This window comes from Thalassophryne amazonica, chromosome 8, assembly GCF_902500255.1.
Source record: "Thalassophryne amazonica chromosome 8, fThaAma1.1, whole genome shotgun sequence".
NCBI classification, from domain to species: Eukaryota; Metazoa; Chordata; class Actinopteri; order Batrachoidiformes; family Batrachoididae; genus Thalassophryne; species Thalassophryne amazonica.
In genome coordinates, this window is record NC_047110.1 from 75,122,227 (window position 1) to 75,146,358 (window position 24,132).

General features: G+C 39.1%; 1 protein-coding gene across 2 annotated transcripts; it reads right to left on the minus strand.

Moving 5' to 3' along the window:
* Window positions 1–23,676, minus strand: sephs1 (selenophosphate synthetase 1). 2 transcript variants are annotated; one of them, XM_034176675.1, is made up of 10 exons: window positions 23,611–23,676; window positions 6,686–6,808; window positions 6,484–6,580; window positions 6,125–6,228; window positions 5,850–5,957; window positions 5,042–5,196; window positions 4,833–4,923; window positions 4,646–4,745; window positions 2,789–3,001; window positions 1–1,187 (listed from the first exon to the last, which is right to left on the minus strand). In XM_034176675.1, exons 2-10 carry the CDS (start codon window positions 6,779–6,781, stop codon window positions 973–975), a joined length of 1,179 nt encoding a protein of 392 aa, XP_034032566.1. In that variant the 5' UTR covers window positions 6,782–6,808; window positions 23,611–23,676; the 3' UTR covers window positions 1–972. The 2 variants fall into 2 exon arrangements, with proteins under 2 accessions (XP_034032566.1, XP_034032568.1); XM_034176677.1 differs by lacking the exon at window positions 23,611–23,676 and adding an exon at window positions 23,491–23,570.
* Between the last annotated feature and the right edge of the window lie 456 nt (window positions 23,677–24,132).

A 24,132-nucleotide genomic window follows, 5' to 3' on the forward strand; every position in this document is an offset into this window, starting at 1 on the left:
TATGTTGTAAGAAATTTATTCGAATAGGTGGGGGTTATCTTGTTTCCATTACCCATTTGAAGATTTACAAAGGCTTTCCATATGGCAACATGAACATTCATCGCAGCTACCAAGATGAACAAAAAAAGGTCAAGTTTAATTATGTGGATGCTTTATAACAGTAATGAGTGCTTGAAGCATTTTCTGCCAAAATGATTAACTGTGACATTTGATTGGGAATATGGAAGCAGGTTCTCATATTTTTAAATCAATGATTTACCTCTAAACCTGACAAGTCTATGTTAAAAAAGAAGAAACCTCTTAATGACTGATTTTGAATGGTGCAACACCCCAAAACCATGGCCAGGAACAAACCAGCTTCTGTTTGAGTATTAATTTACATATAGGTACTGTAGAAAAAGTCAAAGCAATAAAAACAAAAAACAACCCATTGAAGTCACACTTAAATTTCTTTCAAGGCATCAAGTCATGAACTAAAAACAAAGCTTTATAACTGTACAAAGTGAACAGAACAACAAAAAAAACACTATCCTATCATCATTTGCATTAGAGCAATTTTTAAAAAGGGCAATGAGGCAACAGACACCACACATCCTTTCAAACTGAATCAACAGTGTCAGGTTTTAAATCTGTATCATCTTCACACTCTCAACTGAATTTTCCTGCCATCCAAGTACATTTAACGTAACAGGAGACAGCAGACAGAACAGCAAATGAATTGAAATATGTTCTATTTCTTACTGATCTTTACCATGGGGACACTGTAGGCTGAGTCCACTCAGTGAGAAGATGCCCCTCTGGACCACTGGGTGGGACTGTTTTCCATGTAGATACACGTCGACCCAGTCTGTTTTGTGTACATACCTATTATGTTTATATATTTAAACACTCTGGGATGGTTTGGTAGGTTGTGTCTAAAAACCACTCAGCAGCGATTTTTACGTTCTGGTCTATGATGCACCAAAAGGAAGATTATGAAGTTGCACCAGGAGTTGGGTTGACATTCTGAGTGGCGGCTTGTGGTGCCACCTCAATGATCCGTGGTTTATCAATGATACGAGCAGTGCGGTTTCCTTTCTCTACAATCCCGATGATCCATGCCTGGTGGCCCTCGCCGTATTTGGGGGATTTTATCTCTGCACAGAATCGGGCGGCCTGTTCCCGAGGCAAACAGATGAGCAGACCCCCTACAGGTGAAAGGAGATCCGGTTAGTCACAGGAGTGTCAAATTTAATATGCATGCTGGAGAGTTGGTGTTTGTGGCAGTTTTACTAAAATCCAAAGTTTCGCAGTTGAATGATCTAAAAATGTATGTAAAAGTTTAAATAAAAGACTGCCTTTTATTCAAAATGTCTGTGCATTTTGCCATTTGTTGCGTTATTCCAGTCCTGCAAAATCAAATCAATTTTATTTATATAGTGCCAAATCACAACAAACAGTTGCCCCAAGGCGCTTTATATTGTAAGGCAAAGCCATACAATAATTATGGAAAAACCCCAACAGTCAAAACGACCCCCTGTGAGCAAGCACTTGGCGACAGCAGGAAGGAAAAACTCCCTTTTAACAGGAAGAAACCTCCAGCAGAACCAGGCTCAGGGAGGGGCAGTCTTCTGCTGGGACTGGTTGGGGCTGAGGGAGAGAACCAGGAAAAAGACATGCTGTGGAGGGGAGCAGAGATCAATCACTAATGATTAAATGCAGAGTGGTGCAAAAAGAGAAAGAAACACTCAGTGCATCATGGGAACCCCCCAGCAGTCTAAGTCTATGCAGGTGACTGTAGCTTTAAAAGCAGAGCCATGGTACAGCTACTGCTAAGATATGTACAACTACACAACACTGAAATGGTAACCATAAACCAGGATCTTCTTAAAAAAAAAAAAAAAAAAACTGTTAACCATTTTGACCAAGGCAACATGAGTAAAACAACAAATTTAAGAGTTGTGTACATGTACAGTAAGTAAGCAACTCATTTCTTCTACAATGATATTCACCCCAGCAGCACCATTGATAGTAACTGCATTATTCCACTTTACTGATATGAACGGGAACAATCATCATCATTCGTAAAGTACTGACTTAATAAATTTTTCAATACGGCTTTATGATCAAAACAGAGTGAGATGTCCGAGTGCAGAGGCATTAAAAAAGGCAAAGTGACACAGCCATAAGGTGCTCTGATTCAATTTGACACAGTTGTCTTTTACGTTTTACATGTTTTTCATGTTCACATTTCTCATGAACTAAATTTTATTGTGTCTGTAGATGACATGATCAAATTCTAAGATTTAACTGAACATCTTAAGCATCTCAATGCCTTAAACCAGGGCTGCCCAAATCTGCTCCTGGAGAACACCTGCTCTGCATGTGTTCATGTCTATCTGCTCTACTCACCCCCGATTATATAATTCTAGTGTTTTCCAGCAACGTATTGACTGTGGACACCCCATCAGTGTTAATGACGTACGAGTGGAGCCGGGAGAGTGCAAAAAAACAAAACAAACAAAAAACATGGGCAAGTGCCCTCCAGGAACAGATTCAGGCAGCCCTACCTTATTCCATATTGAGGTTGTCTATCCTGAGATAATGACTTCCTCTTGACCTAAACTGCAGAGCTGGGGGTGTCTGTGACCCCTCGCTTCTGAACAGCCAGTTTCTCCTTTATTGAGTTTTTACTGTTTTAATAAGAATGTAGCACAAAATAATTTCAATAAACTCAACATAAAAAGTTATATTCACGGACAGCAAGAGACTTGGAAGAACCGTGGACCGTGCTGGGAAACACACACACCTGATGTCTCGGGACACGTGCCATGCATGAGTCCAAACATATTGCCACAGGCCTTGGACACCGCAGCCATCTTGGCCAGCACAGGGAGGTTGTGGATAACAAACGACACCTCACTTCGCTGCTGTCGTGCCAACGTTTGAGCATGGCCAAGGATTCCAAACCCTGTGATGTCAGTGGCTGCGTGGGCATTAAAGGTGTGCATGAGACCAGCCGCTGCAATTGAAGTGAGTTTTCGTTACTTAAGGATAAAACAGTGCATTAACAAAGGCAAATGACATTAATTTTGAATTAATCTAAAGCAGGAACATAGTTTTATAAACACAGACATACATATATATCAGGGTTCTAGCCATGGTGGGCAGCCCCGCCTGGTACTGCAAATTTCCACCCGCATGTTTTGTTTCGTCTTGGTGGGGACGCAGCGATCCCCGGACCGTCTGGGGAGGAGGCACAGCGGCACAGAGCGTCACGGAGGCAGGTGCACAGCCGACTCAAGCAACGCAATCATATCTCACGGCATGTTGTGATTCAGCAGCATGAAATATCCATTAATCTATTGGTTCGTGATAACGCTGTCTGCTGTGGGATCGATCAGATCAGAGGCTAAGAACGATGCTGCAGCCTCTGTGACAGTGAACAGGGAGGCTTTTATAAAGAAAACAGCAGAACGGAATTCGAAATTATTCCGGTACTGAGACACACTGTGAGATTTTGGTGCTGGACAGCTGCGTGCATTATTTCCATTCTTCTATGTTTTAAAGGACATGTACAGAAATCAGAACGTTCCCGAGTGTTTCCGACAGCGTTTCCTAGAGGAAACCGCGTACTCGAATGAAATGCTGCTAACGTTAAAAACGAAACCACAGATTAATTACAAAGTTTATATAAGTGTGCTATGGTGTTATGATGACTCGTCTCACATCAAGACAGACTTTCAAGGTAAATTAAAAATAAACCCTACCAGCTCCACTGAGGGAGGAAAAAAAAAAAACCTGATCAGTCATCCACTTATGATTTCCAAAGTCAGAGTAATAAGACGTTTTCCAGAAATGCACCTGCTGACTCGGAGGGGAAAGCTGGACCTTTTGTTTTTCTATTTTTTGACAGTATAGAGGGGTGTCAAAATCTGAACCACAAGGACAAGGTAAAATTTTAACACTTTGAAGTGAATGCCCCCAGCCTGGTGATATTGTGGCTTGGGAATTCAAACTTTTCAAATTGAAAACTATGCAGGGGAAAAGTGTAAAAACAAGTGTGAAATTGTCCACATTTTAAATGGTCTTTCTGTACATTTTTTTCTTTCAAATAAGTTTACTGAACATTTGTTACATACAGTGTGTCAATGAAACACAAACATTTTAGATTAATTTAACTAATCAACAACTGAGCACAGAATCAGACCAGAAACAGTACTAAAAGATTTTTATTTTCGTCTTTGGGCTTCAGGACACAAGGTCAGATAGGACGCCGAGTGGAAGTGTTGCGCGCGGTGATAGTTCCCAACAGCACCACTATACTAAAAATTTCTGGGGAGAACCCTGTATTCTATGAGACTTGTGGCAATAAGCCACATGACAAAATGTTTTAATGACTGGTCAGTGGGGCCAGGTTTCAGCTACATTCTTGTGTTTAAAGAATGTGTCCCACTGAGACATATAGTGACCTACAAAAAACAAGCAGGTATTCATAGCGAATCTTAATTAAACTCCACTTTGTCACTAATTACACAAAAAAGGTAATCATAGGAGCCCAACTTTATAAATCAGCATTGGCCTTTCTTTAACTACACCAACCCCCCCAAACCTTAATCCTTAGGAAATGTGGCAAAGATTTCACACCAGTTTACAATATTTTTACCTGTCCTGTTCAGCCGAGCCATGTTCATCATGGCTTCGTGGTAAGCCAACTCTACATCCTCCTGGGTTACCACCAACTTGATCTTATTCCACTTCTCAGGCTAAGTTATTAAAAACAGATGCATTAGTCAGAATCAGATTATGAGAACTTGAACCAAAATCACTTGTGAGAGAGCAGGCAGACTCACAATATCAAGCCACTGATGCACTGCAACAGCCACTTGTGTTCCCAGGGGCTTGGTCAACACCAACACATCTCCTGGCACTGCATTGTCTGGCCTGAGACAAAAATGCGTCATCATCACCTTTTTTAGTGTTAAAAGTTTTTGTCTTGAAGCAGCTGTGACTGGCATAACAACAGCAAAGCTTGTGAAATGTTACAGCAGCTTATTCTTACATGATAAATTCATTGGGCTGACACACAGTGGTGGCAACTCCTCCCATCACCACCCAGGGGTTGAGTACAGTCTGTCCTCCTGTCACAGACGTGCCCGCCTCCTCCGATGCATCTTTGAATCCTTGGATGATGAGTGGCATGACTTTGTCTCTCTCCTGAAAATAGCAGCAACAGAGAGCATATATTGACTATGACAAAAACCATATGTATCCTTTGATTGAGATCATTTCATGCAAAACAGTAACCATTAGCAACAGATTAGCCATATCCCTAAATCCTTTGAGAAATTTTGAAATAGGACAGCTGCAGTGACAAGCTATTATGTAGGAGTGGAACAATACACTAGCTCACGATACAGCTGCCACAACTCAATATCATGACATAATTACAATGCTGTTCACATTAATTGTGTTGAGTTGTCCTCAAACACAGCCAATGTTGGAGGGGATGACTTTAAATAAGGGATTAAATATGAATTTGCAAATTATGTATACAAAATATTAATCTGGTTCTAATGGACAGTAAAATGTTCCAATAAGCGCCATGTTAATTGCATATGACAAGACAAGCAACCTTTAGAAAAAGCACAAAACTGATCAGCAGTCCACGATTGGGCATTCCAGGAATCCTACTGTGTTCTATCAATCCACATCTGATTCAAAAGTGAACTACATAACTATAAAATGGACACATCACCTTTGTCAAAATACACATCTTCACACCAGGTCCAACATTTTACAATATTTTATTAAAAACAGTTCAGTTGTTCAGGTAATTTTTTCCAAATATAAACTGAAATATATCTTACCTTTTCTGACATTTTGTTGCTGACTCCAAGAAGCATCAACATATTGTCACACTCCGTCACTCCCATCGCATACAGGTCACTGAGAACATTGGCACATGCAATTCGACCCTACGAGATTAAAACAATGAAAACTAAGCAAATAAAATGTTGGCATTTAGCCTACATCAGACATCAAGAAGGCAGAGGAAAAACAAAATAATACAGTGCATGCTTCAATTTACTTGATACATATTTGCAAATGATAGCACTACGTTCAGGAAAGCAAAGAACCATACCATCATGTAGGGGTCATCCACAATAGGGTAGATGTAATCAGTTGTTTGGACCAGAGAAAGGCCTCCGTGTCTGAGGGGGATCACACAAGTGTCCATACCTATACCTGGAAAAATCAAGTGTGATATTTTACAGGAATTCAAGGCTGCAGTTAGGTTTATTAACTATGTGATTTAGTACCCTGTACAAAAAAGTTCCAGTAGCAAACCCCTGTCATGTGGCACCAACATGTACACAATTTGTCTACAAGGCTGTAAAATGAAAATGACCACAACCTTTTACACCCTTATGCCACTGCTGGTGCATTTAAGCACACGCTATATTAACAATTTTTAAATGCTATACACAGCTTATAAATTACCTAATCGAGGCATGACTGCTCCGAGGAACTGTTCATCCTCTTGAAAGTGGTTCTCTTGTAGAGACTCCAGCAGCTTATGTAACACATCTTGGGGCACCTAAGGCCAAAAACAGCAGCTCCCATTTCCACACATTCTTATTGATGAATGAAAAACAATTTATTTCTATAGTTAAAAAAGAACCAGTCCTCAAAGAAAACCAACCTTGCAGCCTGTGCCCTTTAACTCAGCAAAGCGTGTGAGCCTGAAGTTTTTGTCCAGCTCATAGCTTTCGGGGTTAAAGGACTCTCTCACGGACATGTCTGGAGAAAGTTCTGGTCCTCGCCACTAGAACAGCAGTAGCCAGAAACAATGCAGGTGTGACTTACAACATGCAAATGTAACAATCCTAAATAAATAAATAAATAATAACAACAAACTTTAAAATAAGTACGAAAACCCAAGTACAAGTCTGTTAGATGAAACAATACCACAATATTTTACGTTACATTTGGCATGTGTCGACAGGTGTTTCACAGACGTCTTATGGGCCTTTCACATTGCACTTTACACGCGTCAGGCAATGCTTCCTAATGCGTTGTGACGTCAGATGCGACGCTTCGCTTCTGAAGCGGCCGGGGGCGGAGATTGCTTGTTTCCACAACCCGAAAAAAGTTGAGCGATCACCATCTTGAATTTGCTTCGCCTACACCACAAAAAAGCTTTAAAAAAACAACAGTAGAACGATTCTCCCTTCACCCTGCTGGGAGAAGCTTTTTTCCAGCTACTTTTCGGAGTGACACAGACCGAGGGAGAACTGACAACTTGGTGGGATATTGATCGAACTGCGACAGTGGGCCGACCCGCACGGAGAAGCCGGCGTTCAGGCATCCTGGGCAGAGTGAGGCAGGCAGCCGGGTGATGGAGCAGACCCACTCACTCCGAAATCTCCCACTTATTGGATATATGCAAACTCCCAGTTTGACCAACGGAGCTTAGTTCTGCAGCTTTACCAAGGTGAGAATAATATAAAAATAAAATGTGACATTTACTGCACTGCTGTGAAGGTTTAATGATCGGCTAACGTTAGCTTAGCCTTTTAGCACAGTTGATCTGAGTGAATGCTTTAATTTGTAAATGGTTCAGTCTTTTTTATTATATATATTATTATTATTATTTATAACTTTTTTCAGGCTGAAGTTATTGTACTTGGCCCCACAAATCTTAGAAACATGGTGTCTAACCAGATCCTTACTCTGGATGGCATTACCCTGACCTCTAGTAATACTGTGAGAAATCTTGGAGTCATTTTTCATCAGGATATGTCATTCCATGCGCATATTAAACAAATATGTAGGACTGCTTTTTTGCATTTGCTCAATATCTCTAAAATTAGAAAGGTCTTGTCTCAGAGTGATGCTGAAAAACTAATTCATGCATTTATTTCCTCTAGGCTGGACTATTGTAATTCATTATTATCAGGTTGTCCTAAAAGTTCCCTGAAAAGCCTTCAGTTAATTCAAAATGCTGCAGCTAGAGTACTGACAGGGACTAGAAGGAGAGAGCATATCTCACCCATATTGGCCTCTCTTCATTGGCTTCCTGTTAATTCTAGAATAGAATTTAAAATTCTTCTTCTTACTTATAAGGTTTTGAATAATCAGGTCCCATCTTATCTTAGGGACCTCATAGTACCATATCACCCCAATAGAGCGCTTTGCTCTCAGACTGCAGGCTTACTTGTAGTTCCTAGGGTTTGTAAGAGTAGAATGGGAGGCAGAGCCTTCAGCTTTCAGGCTCCTCTCCTCTGGAACCAGCTCCAATTCGGATCAGGGAGACAGACACCCTCTCTACTTTTAAGATTAGGCTTAAAACATTCCTTTTTGCTAAAGCTTATAGTTAGGGCTGGATCAGGTGACCCTGAACCATCCCTTAGTTATGCTGCTATAGACTTAGACTGCTGGGGGGTTCCCATGATGCACTGAGTGTTTCTTTCTCTTTTTGCTCTGTATGCACCACTCTGGATTTAATCATTTGTGATTGATCTCTGCTCCCCTCCACAGCATGTCTTTTTCCTGGTTCTCTCCCTCAGCCCCAACCAGTCCCAGCAGAAGACTGCCCCTCCCTGAGCCTGGTTCTGCTGGAGGTTTCTTCCTGTTAAAAGGGAGTTTTTCCTTCCCACTGTCGCCAAGTGCTTGCTCACAGGGGGTCGTTTTGACAGTTGGGGTTTTTCTGTAATTATTGTATGGCTTTGCCTTGCAATATGAAGCGCCTTGGAGCAACTGTTTGTTGTGATTTGGCGCTATATAAATGAAATTGATTTGATATATATATACACACACATATATATATATATATATATATATATATATATATATATATATATATATATACACACATACATACAGTAAGGGAAAAAAGTATTTGAACACCCTGCGATTTTCCATGTTCTCCCACTCAGAAATCATGGAGGGGTCTGAAATTTTCATCTTAGGTGCATGTCCACTGTGAGAGACATAATCTAAAAAAATCAAATCCGGAAATCACAATGTATGATTTTTTTTTAATAATTTATTTGTATCTTACTGCTGCAAATAAGTATTTGAACACCTGTGAAAATCAATGTTAATATTTGGTACAGTAGCCTTTGTTTGTAATTACAGAGGTTTGACGTTTCCTGTAGTTTTTCACCAGGTTTGCACACACTGCAGCAGGGATTTTGGTCCACTCATCCATACAGACCTTCTCCAAATCGTTCAGGTTTGGAGTTTCAGCTCCCTCCAAAGATTTTCTATTGAGTTCATGTCTGGAGACTGGCCAGGCCACTCCAGGACCTTGAAATGCTTCTTATGGAGCCCCCCCCTTAGTTGCCCTGGCTGTGTGTTTGGGGTCATTGTCATGCTGGAAGACCCAGCCATGACCCATCTTCAATGCTCTTACTGAGGGAAGGAGGTTCTTTGCCAAAATCTCGCAATACATGACCCCATCCATCCTCCATTCAGTACAGTGCAGTCGTCCTGTCCCCTTTGCAGAAGAGCACCCCCAGAGTATGATGTTTCCACCCCCATGCTTCATGTTTGGGATGGTTTTCTTGGGGTTGTTCTCATCCTCTAAACATGGTAAGTGGAGTTGATTCCATAAAGCTCTATTTTGGTCTCATCTGACCACATGACCTTCTCCCATGCCTCCTCTGGATCATCCAGATGGTCACTGGTGAACTTCAAACAGGCCTGGACATGTTCTGGCTTGAGCAGGGGGACCTTGCTGCCCTGCAGGATTTTAAACCATGACAGCATCATGTGTTACTAATGTAATCTTTGTGACTGTGATCCCAGCTCTCTTCAGGTCATTGACCAGGTCCTCCTGTGTAGTTCTGAGCTTTCTCAGAATCATCCTTACCCCACAAAGTGTGATCTTGCGTGGAATCCCAGACCGAGGGAGATTGACAGTCATCTTGTGTTTCTCCCACTTTCTAATAAATAATCAGAACAGTTAAAGTTAAATACAGTTAAAGAGTGCAGAATAAGAGGGCTTCTGTGTGAGCCAGAATTCTTGCTGGTTGGTAGGGGATCAAATGCTTATTTGCAGCAGTAACATACAAATAAATTATTTAAAAAATCATACATTGTGATTTACGTATTTTATTTTATTTTTTTTAGATTATGTCTCTCACAGTGGACATGCACCTAAGATGAAAATTTCAGACCCCTCCATGATTTCTAAGTGGGAGAACTTGCAAAATCACAGGGTGTTCAAATACTTATTTTCCTCACTGTGTATATATATAAAATAAGGGACGTCCTGATCCGATCACGTGATCGGAAATCAGGCTCGATCACGTGGTTTCAGACTTGATCGAAATCGGACGCTGCATCCCGATCAGGAATCCGATACAGATTTTATCCTCATTATTTTGATCAGCACTATTTCAAGCTCATTACTGCAGATTAATGGGCCTTTCACGCGTCGGAAGTGTCAGAGGCATCATGAATCGGTCTAAAAAGCATTATTTTCAATGAAACGCTTTGCTTTTTAATGGCGTCAGAAGCGTCGCGTCAAAAGCTGAGCTAAAGCGACGCTTCTGACGGGAGTGCGCATTGCCGCTTGTCGGCAGGCTGATGCGGTCAAAGTTCAACCCAATCTTTTTTTTTAATTGAACAAAAGAAAAAAGATAACAAGTTCAACCCAATCCAACTTTCGAGGCTCTGAACTGTGACGTAGCTTTGCGCTGTCCAGTAGGAACGACGCGTCAGGCCAAAACACGGAAGACTAGTGACAAAAACCACTGATCTCTACAAAACAGATCGGTGCAGAAACCACTGATTTCTACAAAACAGAAACGTGTCACAGGACTGCTCATTTATAGAGCAGTTTTCTGAAGAAAAATCTTTGGAAATGTTTTTTGTTGTTTGTTACCTCAAAATTTTTGATTACTGTTTAAAGTTTAGAACACTTGTAATTAAAATAGGTCAATCAATAAATGGTTCTTTAGAAACCTTTCATCTGTAAATTAAAACCACCTCTATAATTTCTTGTTTAACATAAGGAACCTTGGACATTTATTTTTAGACAAATACAACCCCTGGCAAAAATTATGGAATCACCGGCCTCGGAGGATGTTCAGTCAGTTGTTTAGCAGAGGGAAAAAAAATATGGACTCCCTCAATTCTGAGGAATAAATTATGGAATCACCCAGTAAATTTCCATCCCCAAAACTAACACCTGCATCAAATCAGATCTGCTCGTTAGTCTGCATCTAAAAAGGAGTGATCACACCTTGGAGAGCTGTTGCACCAAGTGGACTGACATGAATCATGACTCCAACACGAGAGATGTCAATTGAAACAAAGGAGAGGATTATCAAACTCTTAAAAGAGGGTAAATCATCACGCAATGTTGCAAAAGATGTTGGTTGTTCACAGTCAGCTGTGTCTAAACTCTGGACCAAATACAAACAACATGGGAAGGTTGTTAAAGGCAAACATACTGGTAGACCAAGGAAGACATCAAAGCGTCAAGACAGAAAACTTAAAGCAATATGTCTCAAAAATTGAAAATGCACAACAAAACAAATGAGGAATGAATGGGAGGAAACTAGAGTCAGCGTTTGTGACCGAACTGTAAGAAACCGCCTAAAGGAAATGGGATTTACATACAGAATAGCTAAACGAAAGCCATCATTAACACCTAAACAGAAAAAAACAAGGTTACAATGGGCTAAGGAAAAGCAATCGTGGACTGTGGATGACTGGATGAAAGTCATATTCAGTGATGAATCTTGAATCCGCATTGGGCAAGGTGATGATGCTGGAACTTTTGTTTGGTGCCATTCCAATGAGATTTATAAAGATGACTGCCTCAATTTCCACAGTCATTGATGATATGGGGCTGCATGTCAGGTAAAGGCACTGGGGAGATGGCTGTCATTACATAATCAATAAATGCACAAGTTTACGTTGATATTTTGGACACTTTTCTTATCCCATCAATTGAAAGGATGTTTGGGGATGATGAAATCATTTTTCAAGAAGATAATGCATCTTGCCATAGAGCAAAAACTGTGAAAACATTCCTTGCAAAAAGACACATAGGGTCAATGTCATGGCCTGCAAATAGTCCGGATCTTAATCCAATTGAAAATCTTTGGTGGAAGTTGAAGAAAATGGTCCATGACAAGGCTCCAACCTGCAAAGCTGATCTGGCAACAGCAATCAGAGAAAGTTGGAGCCAGATTGATGAAGAGTACTGTTTGTCACTCATTAAGTCAATGCCTCAGAGACTGCAAGCTGTTATAAAAGCCAGAAGTGGTGCAACAAAATACTAGTGATGTGTTGGAGCGTTCTTTTGTTTTTCATGATTCCATAATTTTTTCCTCAGAATTGAATGATTCCATATTTTTTCCCCCTCTGCTTGGTCTAAAAAAGTAACAGTTAGTGACTGCCACAATTATTTTTTCCTGATTTCTTATAGTGTTTCTTAAAGCCAGAAAGTTGCCATTTGAAATTACTTTAGTTTCGTGTCATGTCTGTGATCTGCTTTTTTTCTACAAAATTAAACAACTGAATGAACATCCTCCGAGGCCAGTGATTCCATAATTTTTGCCAGGGGTTGTAAAATAACATGGAAATTTGTACATTTTTTTAAGTCTGGTAGATTATTACTTGATTGTTCAAGCTACCTCAAGGAGAAGTGCACTGTTTAAGTGATGAATAATAATATAAGGTGATTAAGATGAAAATATTATACATTTAGCATTTGTTCATTGTTCATTCAGTTTTTAAAGTATCGGATCGGGACTCGGTATGATACTCAAAATCAGATGACTCGGAATTGGATCGGGCCAAAAAAAACCTGATCAGGACATCCCTAATATATATATATATATATATATATATATATATATATATATATATATATATATACACGCGCGCACACACACACACCCACAGTGGTGGGCACAGCTAACCAAAAAGTTAGCTTTGATAACAGATAATCAGCTAACTGAAAAGTTATCTTTTATAGAGCTGAACCGATAAACCACCCAAAAATTTATCAGAAGCTACAGCTAACTGATAACTTCCTGTATTGTCTACGGCACACTTACAACTACTAACAAGCTGATTTTGAGTTTTAACACCATGATTGCTTCTGTAGCATCAAAGGTGACCACAGACCCAAACAATGAGTCGGCACTTCTGTCTTTGTGCGCCCTGCCCACTGCTGGAAGCTCCTGTTTACTACATAACTTGCAGCAGTGAAGCAGGTGAAAGGAGCAGCGAAGCTCAACTCTCTACTCAATAGTAGTGTCGCCGTGAGGTGGAGGTCTTGGAAAATAAATCAATCAATCAATCAATCAATTTTTTTATATAGCGCCAAATCACAACAAACAGTTGCCCCAAGGCGCTTTATATTGTAAGGCAAGGCCATACAATAATTATGTAAAACCCCAACGGTCAAAACGACCCCCTGTGAGCAAGCACTTGGCTACAGTGGGAAGGAAAAACTCCCTTTTAACAGGAAGAAACCTCCAGCAGAACCAGGATCTGGTTAGACACCATGTTTCTAAGATTTGTGGGGCCAAGTACAATAACTTCAGTTTTATCTGAGTTTAAAAGCAGGAAATTAGAGGTCATCCATGTCTTTATGTCTGTAAGACAATCCTGCAGTTTAGCTAATTGGTGTGTGTCCTCTGGCTTCATGGATAGATAAAGCTGGGTATCATCTGCGTAACAATGAAAATTTAAGCAATACCGTCTAATAATACTGCCTAAGGGAAGCATGTATAAAGTGAATAAAATTGGTCCTAGCACAGAACCTTGTGGAACTCCATAATTAACCTTAGTCTGTGAAGAAGATTCCCCATTTACATGAACAAATTGTAATCTATTAGACAAATATGATTCAAACCACCGCAGCGCAGTGCCTTTAATACCTATGGCATGCTCTAATCTCTGTAATAAAATTTTATGGTCAACAGTATCAAAAGCAGCACTGAGGTCTAACAGAACAAGCACAGAGATGAGTCCACTGTCCGAGGCCATAAGAAGATCATTTGTAACCTTCACTAATGCTGTTTCTGTACTATGATGAATTCTAAAACCTGACTGAAACTCTTCAAATAGACCATTCCTCTGCAGATGATCAGTTAGCTGTTTTACAACTACCCTTTCAAGAATTTTTGAGAGAAAAGGAAGGTTGGAGATTGGCCTATAATTAGCTAAGATAGCTGGGTCAAGTGATGGCTTTTTAAGTAATGGTTTAATTACTGCCACCTTAAAAGCCTGTGGTACATAGCCAACTAACAAAGATAGATTGATCATATTTAAGATCGAAGCATTAAATAATGGTAGGACTTCCTTTCTGCAGCCTGGTAGGAATGGGGTCTAATAAACATGTTGATGGTTTGGATGAAGTAACTAATGAAAATAACTCAGACAGAACAATCGGAGAGAAAGAGTCTAACCAAATACCGGCATCACTGAAAGCAGCCAAAGATAACGATACGTCTTTGGGATGGTTATGAGTCATTTTTTCTCTAATAGTTAAAATTTTGTTAGCAAAGAAAGTCATGAAGTCATTACTAGTTAAAGTTAATGGAATACTCAGCTCAATAGAGCTCTGACTCTTTGTCAGCCTGGCTACAGTGCTGAAAAGAAACCTGGGGTTGTTCTTATTTTCTTCAATTAGTGATGAGTAGAAAGATGTCCTAGCTTTACGGAGGGCTTTTTTATAGAGCAACAGACTCTTTTTCCAGGCTAAGTGAAGATCTTCGAAATTAGTGAGACGCCATTTCCTCTCCAACTTACGGGTTATCTGCTTTAAGCTACGAGTTTGTGAGTTATACCACGGAGTCAGGCACTTCTGATTTAAAGCTCTCTTTTTTAGAGGAGCTACAGCATCCAAAGTTGTCTTCAATGAGGATGTAAAACTATTGACGAGATACTCCATCTCACTTACAGAGTTTAGGTAGCTACTCTGCACTGTGTTGGTATATGGCATTAGAGAACATAAAGAAGGAATCATATCCTTAAACCTAGTTACAGCGCTTTCTGAAAGACTTCTAGTGTAATGAAACTTATTCCCCACTGCTGGGTAGTCCATCAGAGTAAATGTAAATGTTATTAAGAAATGATCAGACAGAAGGGAGTTTTCAGGGAATACTGTTAAGTCTTCTATTTCCATACCATAAGTCAGAACAAGATCTAAGATATGATTAAAGTGGTGGGTGGACTCATTTACTTTTTGAGCAAAGCCAATAGAGTCTAATAATAGATTAAATGCAGTGTTGAGGCTGTCATTCTCAGCATCTGTGTGGATGTTAAAATTGCCCACTATAATTATCTTATCTGAGCTAAGCACTAAGTCAGACAAAAGGTCTGAAAATTCACAGAGAAACTCACAGTAACGACCAGGTGGACGATAGATAATAACAAATAAAACTGGTTTTTGGGACTTCCAATTTGGATGGACAAGACTAAGAGTCAAGCTTTCAAATGAATTAAAGCTCTGTCTGGGTTTTTGATTAATTAATAAGCTGGAATGGAAGATTGCTGCTAATCCTCCGCCCCGGCCCGTGCTACGAGCATTCTGACAGTTAGTGTGACTCGGGGGTGTTGACTCATTTAAACTACCATATTGATCCTGCTGTAACCAGGTTTCTGTAAGGCAGAATAAATCAATATGTTGATCAATTATTATATCATTTACCAACAGGGACTTAGAAGAGAGAGACCTAATGTTTAATAGACCACATTTAACTGTTTTAGTCTGTGGTGCAGTTGAAGGTGCTATATTATTTTTTCTTTTTGAATTTTTATGCTTAAATAGATTTTTGCTGGTTATTGGTAGTCTGGGAGCAGGCACCGTCTCTACGGGGATGGGGTAATGAGGGGATGGCAGGGGGAGAGAAGCTGCAGAGAGGTGTGTAAGACTACAACTCTGCTTCCTGGTCCCAACCCTGGATAGTCACGGTTTGGAGGATTTAAGAAAATTGGCCAGATTTCTAGAAATGAGAGCTGCTCCATCCAAAGTGGGATGGATGCCGTCTCTCCTAACAAGACCAGGTTTTCCCCAGAAGCTTTGCCAATTATCTATGAAGCCCACCTCATTTTTTGGACACCACTCAGACAGCCAGCAATTCAGGGAGAACATGCGGCTAAACATGTCACTCCCGGCCTGATTGGGGAGGGGCCCAGAGAAAACTACAGAGTCCGACATTGTTTTTGCAAAGTTACACACCGATTTAATGTTAATTTTAGTGACCTCCGATTGGCGTAACCGGGTGTCATTACTGCCGACGTGAATTACAATCTTACCAAATTTACGCTTAGCCTTAGCCAGCAGTTTCAAATTTCCTTCAATGTCGCCTGCTCTGGCCCCCGGAAGACAATTGACTATGGTTGCTGGTGTCGCTAACTTCACATTTTGCAAAACAGAGTCGCCAATAACCAGAGTTTGTTCCTCGGCGGGTGTGTCGTCGAGTGGGGAAAAACGGTTAGAGATGTGAACGGGTTGGCGGTGTACACAGGGCTTCTGTTTAGGGCTACGCTTCCTCCTCACAGTCACCCAGTCAGCCTGCTTTCCCGACTGCCCGGGATCTGCCAGGGGGTAACTAACAGCGGCTAAGCTACCTTGGTCCGCACCGACTACAGGGGCCTGGCTAGCTGTAGAATTTTCCACGGTGCGGAGCCGAGTCTCCAATTCGCCCAGCCTGGCCTCCAAAGCTACGAATAAGCTACACTTATTACAAGTACCGTTACTGCTAAAGGAGGCTGAGGAATAACTAAACATTTCACACCCAGAGCAGAAAAGTGCGGGAGAGACAGGAGAAGCCGCCATGCTAAATCGGCTAAGAGCTAGTAGCTACGCTAAGCTAGCGGATTCCTAAAAACACGCAAAGTGAATAATGTGTAAATAATTTAGAGGTGATTCAGCAGAAGGAGTGCTTTAGTTAAGGCACGTAAAGATTACACTGGGAAACAAATCGTAATCTAGATAACTAGATCAATCTAACTGCGCAGATTAAACAGCTAACAGATACAGAAAAACACCGCTGTGCTCCGGAACAGGAAGTGATACAATACCGCAGTGAGAGCCAACCACCAGTGCTGACTTATGGTTTTGATTTATAAATAAAATTAATACCAATAGAATTACTACATTTATGTCAATTCTGTCATTTGTACAAAGTTAAAATATAACATATCTGTTCATTTTAAATAATGCACTATTTCTGAAGTTTTGTAACAAACACAGACAGATTCCAAAGGAATTATGGGTAAAATGTCCCTCCACTAACACTGACTGGTTGACTCATTCATTCTATGTAAAAACCAACACGTTAATGTGTGTGTTGGTGTTTACATATAAATGTGCTTTTGTAAAATATGCCTTTTTTTAATTGGTAAAAAGAAAAAGCCATTTGCAAAAAGCCAAAAAGTCAAGTTGTGAACTGATTTGACAACCGTCTGATATAACCGGGGTCAAAATAAATAGAACACCACCATCTACTGGCGCCCAGATGCTCATACTGCCACGAACACTACTGGCCAGTAGATGGCAGTAGAGACCGTGAAAACCTGCCAAAACAAAATTCCAGATAATATGTGTCTGCTACATTTAAAATGCGTGGAAATTAATAAACACAAACTGAATTTCAGACATTATATATATTACTCTGGAACAAAGATGACAGACAGTGTTTGAAGTAAACAGGACTCTAAATACCAAACAGGAATCAATTGCAATGATTCCAATTGAAAATAATGGAAAAGCAACCTGGGCTTCTTCTGGCATTTTTACATAAAACACAGTAACAACGTCTATAAACCCAGAGAATATATTGACGAGAATTTTAGGCTCAATATAAAAAGAGTTTAATGCTGTTGTCCTTGTGGAGCCTGATCAGAGCATCTCAAATGCATTTCTTCTGTCTTGAATGTAGAGATTACCCATAATGCACCTGGGCACAGCATGTCCACACTAAAACCTTCAAAATTAGTGCATTACTTTAAAACTAAAACATGTATCTGATATTTTCACCTTATAAAATTTCAGCCATAACGTTAATTTAAATAACTTGTCCGAAATTAGTTTGGTTAAAATTTTAACCATAAGTTAAAACTGTATGCCTCTAGATGACTTGGGTGATATTGCCAGCGTAACAGGATGTGGTCAAAAGAAATTAGCTTTTTTCTTTTCTGTGACCAGTTCTCCTTTGCCTACAGAGGATAGAGCGATTTTGTTTTGGAACCAGTTCTCTGTTTGCAGAAGATATAATTGTACATATACTACAAAACATTTAACATGTAGGTACTCAACTGATTTTAGACTTAATAGATGTTTGTAACTGTTAAGCTTTGTTCACCACGCCTGCAAAAATATGTTAGCGGTTTAAAAATTATCAGACCAAAACTTATCGGAAGGTAATTGGTCTGATGATGGTTTTCAAAGTTATCTGAAAAGCTAATCCAATAATGAAAACATCAGCTTCGTTAATTAGCGGATTAGCGAAACTGTGCCCACCACTGCATATATATATATATATATATATATATATATATATATATATATATATATATATATATATAAACTGTTTAGTGTTTCTTTATATTTTAATAAATATTTCTTTGTCCCAATCAGGCACATTTGCTGTGCAGACAACCTAAATACAGATCCACTTCAAAAACTTCCATTGATGAGCTGAACACCATGAAGTCCAGTCAGAAGAAACATCTCTCTGCTCTTCAAAATAGGAGAAAAGTGTCTTCAACAACACCAGAGGTCAAAGCTGCAGAAGAGATTTTCATATGGTCCCAAGAATCCAGCATAACATCACCTGGTTCTAAATAAAAGGCTCTTTAAACAGCAACTATTTTATTATTTTTTTAAAAAGCTGTTTTATTTTATATTTTCACAATAAATGAATGTATCATTAAAAATGTCCACAAAAACAAAGTCAAAAGACATTTGCACTGGTAGAAGCTCTCCCCTTATTGTGCACAATTTTAAAACATTCACAATCACTAGTCAAATTCATATTTTAGAAATGACTCTGTCCTGATCACAACATTAAAGGCAATCACATATTTTGATGTAATTACAAGTTGAAATGACTCAATTAAAAAAAATATTTCATCATGAGGTTTATGTCACAGAAATCCTACTTTACAATCACACTGCAGTCATTGTTAAATTATCTCCTGCTGCATTTATAATAAACATTTCTATTTATTTACAATGTCTGGTTTCTGGTTGAAATGAGATATAAACAATCTACCAGACTTAAAAAAAAATGTACAAATTTCCATGTTATTTTATTTGTCCAAAAATAAAATGTCCAAGGTTTCTTATGTTAAACAAGAAATTAATCTGAAATAACAGGTGGTTTTAATTTACAGATGAAGAAAGGTTTCTAAAGAACCATGTATTTATTTAGCTATTTTAATTACAACTTATTTTTTACAGTAATCAGAAATTTTGAGGTAAAAAAAACATTTGCAAGGATTTTTCTTCAGAAAACTGCTGTATAAATGAGCAATCCTGTGACACGTTTGTTTTGTATCGATCAGTTGTTTCTGCACTGATCTGCTTTGTAGAGATCAGTGGTTTCTGCCACTAGTCCTCTGTGTTTTGGCCCGACGCGTCGTTCCTACTGGACAGCACGAAGCTACGTCACAGCTCAGACCGGCAAAAGCTGGACTGGGTTGAACTTTGACCATGTCAGGCCGTCAACAAGTGGCAATGCGCGCTCCCGTCAGAAGCATCGGTTTAGTTCGGCTTTTGATGTGACGTTTCTGACACCTCTAAAAAGCAACGCGTCTCACTGAAAATAATGCTTTTTAGACCGATTCGTGATGCCTCTAACGCTTCCAACGAGTTCGGTGTGAAAGGCCCTTTAAAGACAAAAAGCAAACTCACAAAGTCACAGTAAACACTTCTATCAAAGGATAGACATGTAACTTTTCTACTCCCAACAAAGAGTATCAGCTAATCTGACACCAGGACATACAACCTCGTAGCACATCCATCTTCCACACATGGTTAAAATTTTTATTCAGCATTGTGTAAGATTACATAAGGCCATATCCTCACAAATGGAACAAATAAAATAAAATTGCAAGAAATAACACTGCAGCTACAGCTTGCGATTCTAACTGTATACTGTATATTAGCATGGAGTACATTTGTTTCATAATGTAATCCATAATAAGACATCCAATCAGATAATTGATTTGGCAGAGGTAATCAGAGATATCAGATCTTTGTCTCTGAAAAGTCCCCCCACCCCAACACATCAAAACAGCGAGTTGATTACACCATTGGAATAATTTACTTCATCATTCGGCTATATTTTGTATAGCCAGTAAAGAAATGTTTGTCTCCATTATTTGATTTCTGAAATAGACAAAGTGATGAAAACAGTACAAACTCTAATAAATAATAATAATAAAAAATGTAGATTCCAGAGGCAGTACAAGATCACAATTTCATAAGGCTTCAATATGATTATTAAGTCATAAATTCAGGAATGTTCATCTTTAATGTACAACGGTTTCTCAGCTTATGCTCACCTCATATATCCCAGCCAAAGCCATATCATATAAGAGTAGTGTATGAGGAAAGTAAGAAACTAGTCTCATTTCCATTTTTTGCCCCAATTTTAAAATCTGCTGAAGGTGTAAACACCATTCCAACATTTGATTACATAAACTTGACACTGTTATTTATTTTAGGTGACTATTGTGTTATTAAAGAGTGACAAATAGACCATATTTCTACATTGATTTGAGATCAGATATTCAAAGTGCTTTTGCAATAGCTGCGTTGACATGGACAAGAATATTACAAGCTTAACCCGATTAAAACTATATTCTGAATAAGACACTGCCATGTAAACAGCATTTTCTGATAACTTAATAAGATCATAATCCAAGTAAGCAATCATCAAATTAAGATATGTATAGAATTCTGGTTTTAGTCTGATTACAGAAGTGTGCTGACATGTACACACACACACACACACTCCTTAATCAGACTATGATGTCCTTTTGGATATAATGTAGCGAGCCAGAGTGAAACAAGGCAGAAGCTGAAGGGACTTACTTTTATAAACAACTTGCTATGGTCCTATTTGGAATAAGGGCAATAATCATATTATTACTGTCCATGTAAAACATATAAACACACCAACTGATATTATGAAATGCCATGCACACCCAAGCAATATGGGGATTAAGAATCTTGCTCAGGAACACTGCAAAAGAAACTGCTGTTTTTATTTTACCCAACTGTCCCACTTGATTTTTGTCCATTTGGTCATCAAAACCTATCAACCTCAGAATCACAAGGCTGCTTCTCTAATCTTTAGGCCAAAGACAAACCTTTTCAGATTGAGAAAAATGCTTTCTAAGTTTACAGGCCAATACGTTTCCACAAACACAACAATTGGGGGCTAATAATCACTGATTAATGAACTGAGTAGCATAATGTTCTTGAAAATCATGTGATGGCTGACTTAAAAATAGTTCAGTTTAAATGTATAAAGCACTCACAAGAACTTATTTATTAAACTGCACAACAGGTGGTGCAGGGTATTACAATCGCTTATCTGTACCTGTGTACAAAATAACTCAAATAGGTGAACAGATTTTTATCAAAATTGATAGGAATATTCCTTGGGTAAACTTGTCCAGAAAGGTTACATTTTGAAGCAGATCAATGAAATGCCAAGATCATTAAAAATTAATTCAATTATTTAAAAATCACATTGTCCAACTTAAAGGGTGGGTGATGACCCAAAGATTATATGGATCAACTAATCATGTGTACACATGGCACAAGTGAAACTGTGTCATATTTAAGGCATCATGAAATTATGAAAGTATGGTCTTAAAATATGTGAATGCAGGGTATGGAATACCCTCAGATGCCATTTATTTGGTTTTTAATGCTTTACTGTTAGTTATTTTCTTCGAAGTTATCCATTATTTTGGCATCATATTTTCAGGGAGATGATGTGTTAAAACAGTGGGCTTGAGACCAGAGGATCCTCTGTTCAATATCCCTGTCAGACCAAAATAAATAAATAAAAACTAGAGCACTGCGTTCATATAGTGCAAACCTCTGCTTACACTAGTTTCCAATTCCACAATTTTTTACCTTGGAAAAAAAATTCAAGGTCAAAGTCCTGTTAGAAGTGGCTTTTCATAAGCTAAATTAGATGTGATCAAATATCAGGAGTATGTATTTAGTTCATGTACTTGAATCGAAGTTTTTTGTGGTGTCAGCTTTTTTCCCCCCAATATTTTTGGTTTCTGAATTCTTTTTCAGATCATTTTCAAAGAACATTGGTAACCATTGCTTTTTGAGACTTGGTTTCGACACTTCGTTGGCGGAGGTAAAAAAAAAAAAAAAAATCACAAAGGGCCCTTGGGTCCTTCATCCCAAAGTTGCTACCAATGTGCAGTTGAGCACGTTGCTTTTCAGCACAGCAACATCAATGTTAAGTATGTCCGTGAACAGGACAATGTGGGGTATCATTGGAAAGGGCTTTGAGATTCATATAGAAAGAAACACTATAAAATTCAATAACGTGTTGAAGATTTTTGTGCACTGTCCATTAACTAATGAATAGTTGATTATTGGCAATACACACCAAGATACTAAATAGGTAAAGGTCCTGACATCAGTGTGTGAAATACTGTATGTGAGAAATCTATACTCAGATGGAAAGTGTATTTTCATTGAAAGAGGGCAATGCAGTAATTGCAAAACAAATGGTATCACAGCTCGGGGTACATTAATAACGTAAGCTAAAAATGAAATTATAATTTTAACAGGTTAAAATCTGGACCTGTTAACACATATTTGCAAACGTCAGGATTGTGACAGTATAATGCAAACTGAGTTGTTTTTTTTAAGCATGCACTGTTAGCATTCAAGACAACAAATGCCGCCAAACTCATTGGATCCTTAGATTATCATGGCTAATGTGACAAGCGAGCGAGACATATTTTCTGAATTGGATTTGACTTGTATAAAATGTAAAAACAAAAATACTAAAAAAAATACAGGGTAACACAAAAAAGCGACAAATGCACTTGTTTCCGTTGTGGCCCAATAAACGCAGTGCACACTGCAGTACAAACTGTTGTCACACTGTAAACATTAACAACCACATCTTAACCCTTTGCTTTTGTTTAACTGAAGACGTTTCCTTGCAAGCCCCGTCTAGCACACGCGGCTTCGTGCGCGAGCCGCTCGCTCTCTGCGCAACAAAGAGCTCAGAATCACCGCGTATTAAAACGCATAATATGTACGTTACACTTTGCAACTAATCAAACGGCTGGAACAAACTGTGGCTTCTTCAGTGCACACGCCAGTTAAAAAAAAAAAAAAAAAAAAAAGTTGCAGTAAAAGAGCGCCGAACGAAAAATGTCGGCGGCGGAAAAAATTAACCCTTCGTTGTCTCGCGCCACGCGAGGAGCGCAACATCATAGTTAATGTGACAAAAACAACAATAAACGCACACGTTATGTGAGCTGTGTGACCGTGCGGTGCAACTAAAACGCATACAATCATTCTCCTGATGATTTTAGGACCAAAGCAGAGTTATATTCTTGTAACATTTCCCCTTTAATTGCGCTTACCAGCTTCACGTTAGCGGCGGATCCTGACAGAAGAGCGGGGACAGACCAGGATGCAACGGGGCAATAATCGGGCGTCCTTCGAGAAAGCCTGACTGAAAAAAACATAAATATCTTTGATTTACAATTCAAAGCAAGACGATATAATTCGAGAGTAGTACGTGGCGTTCTACAGAATTAAACCATCACACGAATCAGGTCCCACTTCGACTCCATAATAAGATGTAGGATTTAAAAAGCGAAGAGGAAACTCACCAGATAGCAAAGGGTCCTGTGGGTGCTCACTGACGGCTTTGACATCCCCTTTAATGAGCGCTGAAGTCTGGCAACAAAATCTCTCCGATGGTGTGTGCCTTTAATTTAAGGTTTTCCCTCCAAGCGGCATGAATAATCTTATATTTAAACCTCATGACTTAAACATGTATTGACGGTGAGCTTTAGAGCTAAAACAAAATTCAGAGGTGCCAAGAAACCACATTTAAGTGTGGCTACAATTGTGTTTTCATGAAAGCTGCACAATAAAAG